The sequence below is a fragment of the Olea europaea genome, chromosome 18 (assembly GCF_002742605.1).
Source record: "Olea europaea var. sylvestris chromosome 18, O_europaea_v1, whole genome shotgun sequence".
Lineage (NCBI taxonomy): Eukaryota > Viridiplantae > Streptophyta > Magnoliopsida > Lamiales > Oleaceae > Olea > Olea europaea.
The window spans coordinates 8,652,567-8,656,241 of NC_036254.1; the positions used below are offsets into that span (position 1 = coordinate 8,652,567).

Genomic DNA, 3,675 nt, shown 5'->3' on the forward strand with positions numbered 1-3,675 from the left:
AAAAAAAACTATTAACCATGATGTACACCAACCATAACATTGTAGTTAAGGTGTGAGTTAAGGAGAATATATCTTTCAAAGGATATTATGTCATTATTGTATAATGTAGCTAATGATGACAATATTCAAAAAATCTCCATTTTCATCCATTGTTTTCTGGGCATGCTGTTGATTAATGATTATTCTAGTTTCCATTTTCTATTTTGAGTCATATATTTAGGGATACTAGTACTTATGAAGTTCATAATTATGATTATAATTTTAACCATGCTCATTTGTTCAGTATCAAAGATTATATAAGTTCTACAAATATTATGATTATATTTCCTTACCTTGCATCACTTTATCTTTGAACTTGCTACATGTATTTACTCATCCATTATGTAAAACTAGAGGGAAATTTTCCTGAATCTTGTTGACCTAATCAAGAGAAGGATGTTAATCAAGAATGAATAGAAGGCCAGAATGAAGAAAAGAGGAACAACGAGAATTTCTATTGATAATTTGTAACTGTTTGACTTTATATGTTCATTTCAGACATGATGCAATAATCTTTAAGTAGGTATGCATAAGGTATTGTTTTGAAAATGTTTATGTTTTATGTTTTTAATCTAATTCTCTTCCTTTTTCTTTATTTAAGTTCTAGATATCCTATATAAACCCATCATTTTGGTACTGCTACCACTTCCCAATTAAACTTCATTATCGAAACAAATAGAAAAATAAAGAAAAACTTTTAGCTTCGTTTTAATCCTTTCCTCTCCTTCACAATATGAAATTCAGTTTTAATTACTGATCATTTATTTTTATATACCTCCTCTAAAATTTCACCAGGTAATAAAACCTAGCAGGAAGATTTTCATTTTACAGACTTATTAAAAGGGAAGAGATAATATCCAAATTAAGTTACTATTATTTTTTATTGTGAGGATATGACTTTTGAATTCTCGTGCATGTCTGGGTAGCCATGAAAATATTATTTCAGAGGCAATTGCTGCTCAAACAGAGATAAAATCTTGGCCCCCAATGTGAATCGCGCTGCTCCTCATGATTGAAGATCAAGGCATCTCGGCCTGGATTGAAACCCGGGATTTAATCCAGGGTTCCGAAGCACTCCTCTATCTCAGATTGTCCAAAAAAGAAGCAACCTCTTTGAGTCACCAATTCAAACAGGCAATTATAGAGCAGCTCGAATTTCAACACAAGCTAGAAAAGCAAATAGTGAAATTCAACAAACAATTTTAAAATTTGCCATAAAAACAGCACGCGCATTTTTTATGGTGGAATCAAACTTTATGCATTTCAAAGGGAAGAAGAATAGTTCAACGTTGCCCATCGAAATTTGAAGTACAAATCAAGCATAATGAGATGTTAATTACCAACTCTCTTTCTCCTATATTTAAGCACTATTTTTCTTAATATCTACCTCATCGGTGTCAAATATTGCTTCTCGAACAGAAAGTAATTAAGGTTGTTGTTCAGGATCTTGGAGGTGGGAAGAATTGCGTACCAGCTATGAAAGTGTTGAGCGGAGCTGGGTATAAAGAAGGATCAAGAAAAGGCGAAGAACCACCGCCACCGCCACCAGCGGCGGAGGTTGTGGCGGCAGAGTTGGCCGTTCCAGTTATTAAATTAAGTTGTTGAACTCCTGCACTGACACTTCCACCACCAGATGAGTTGTCTCCGGCGATGTACTGGCTTTCAAGGCCTTGATCGTATAGAATTCCCTTAAATACATGTCCACTAATGTTCACTGCCGTCTGATATGCATACTGATCCTCAGCATCGTCAATGGCGCTTACTCTAACGCAGCGAAAAACCGCCTCTGAATTCACTTCCGAAGGGAAATTCCCAAGTTGTAACCCTACAAACATCAGACACAAGTAAGGTCATATGATCTAACATTATTTAAAAAACATTGTTAATATAAAAAATACAAATACAAAAAGAAAAAAGAAAAAAAAAAAAAAAGTTGACAAAATATCACTGAGGTAGCGTAGGGTTGGGGGGAATAGGGTCTTCCTTGTCAGGAATACCTAAAAATAGTGTTTCAAAAGAAAAGGGAAATGGAAAAGGAAAAAGGAAAAAGGAAAAAGGAAAAAGGAAAGCCTGATAATGGGTTTTGGTTTTTACTATGGAGGTCGATTTCAACTTTAAACGATGTCTAATTTAGTTGAGTTTACCTGATTCATTAGTGTTTATTCTAGTGCAAACAAGAGAGGAAGAAGCATTTGGATTGTCTCTTTGTCTTTTTGCAGTATCTCTTTGTTCTTGCAAAGCAGAAAGCTGTTGATGTCTCTCTCTTCTTTTGGCAGCAGGAACCCAAGTGCTCTTAACATGAGTTTGGCACTGAAACCCTCGGCTCTTACAGCAAGTTCTACATCTCATATAAGAACAATCTTTCTTAGCTTGATTCCCACAATCCTGGCAGCTAATTCCACCAACACCACCTCCGCCGCCGCTCCTCATCATAGGAAATCCCGACCTCGGAGAATCGTTCGAGATTTCGAAGCCGGTGCGACTCGGCCCAACTCCAACGGCTAATCCTCCGGCCGATGCATAGAGATCTTGAAGCGAGTTCTCGTTGGGATGGCGATGGAGGAAATGTTGATTTTCTTGCTGATTTGGATGGTTCTGCCAAAGTTGGAAACTTTTATATGGTATGTCTTCATTTCTGAACAAAAACCAGCTTTCTGGGTTGATTTCTGACGGTGGGTTGTTGTGGTTGCTACTGCTTTCTCGTTCTTGATTGCTTCTATTGGATCCGCCCCCGCCACCACCACCACCACCACCTCCGCCTAGTGAGAAAAAGCCAGCCATGTTGACGCCAATTCTAATCCTTTTCTAGACTTCAATTTGAGACTGACAATCCATAACATAACCGCCAAACAGAGATGAAAATGACCCCAAGCATAATAAGGCACGCCTTAATTTCTCCGGGTACTGTTTTGATTTCTTGAATTGTGGGCATAGGAGTGTATATAAATCAATTCTGTGGCAGTGTCGACGCAGAATTACAGTTCTGCCACGCCGCCATTACCGTGGCTTCTAAAAGCATTCTGCTTTCTCTTTGTAACCACCAATTTAAGTCTGTCTTACCCTCAGAACAGAAAGAACCTTTCGATCATCGCTTCTATTCCATTTATTATTACACACACTTACACACAGACTCGCTCACTCTTTCTCTCTCTACATCATATCAACTTGAAGAGATGAAATCCAAAGGTGTTTGGACATCTGCATGCAGATTAACGGCTATGACTACTGCCACGTAGCTTTTTCTCCTTTGCTACTTTATGTCGCTGCCCATAAATTAACTAATTAATCTTGATCCCGAGCTCAATTTTGGAATAATTGCATTATACATCCCCAAGTTAATTTCCATCCGTGTTTTAAAAAGAGTAAAGTGGATCTATCATGAAAGTCAAATTTCAAGCTAGACAGGCTAAGACTCAAAAAATAAATAAATAAATAAATAAATAAATAAATAAAAATATATATATATATATATATTGCTTAATTTATATTAAGCACCGATAATATGATACATCATTTAATTAGTGAATGATTAAATATATGAAACATATCATTAACTTATTAATCAATTAAATGACATACCATGTCACCGGAGCTTAGTATTAGCTAAACACCAATATTTAGAAAATCATTTTCGTG

At 36.3% G+C, this 3,675-nt stretch overlaps 1 protein-coding gene across 2 annotated transcripts in view; it reads right to left on the reverse strand.

Moving 5' to 3' along the window:
- The window catches only part of LOC111367385 (protein SHI RELATED SEQUENCE 1-like), a 6,825-nt gene extending 3,528 nt beyond the window's left edge, over positions 1-3,297 (reverse strand). Inside the window, exons 1-2 of one of the 2 annotated variants that reach the window (XM_022988231.1) lie at positions 2,184-3,297; positions 1,511-1,864 (exon numbers count right to left, since the gene is read on the reverse strand). In XM_022988231.1, the coding sequence (XP_022843999.1) occupies positions 1,511-1,864; positions 2,184-2,820 (991 nt within the window). In that variant the 5' untranslated portion in view covers positions 2,821-3,297. Of the gene's footprint in view, positions 1-1,239; positions 1,865-2,183 lie in introns of those variants that run through there. The other variant, XM_022988230.1, reaches the window with a different exon arrangement.
- Between the last annotated feature and the right edge of the window lie 378 nt (positions 3,298-3,675).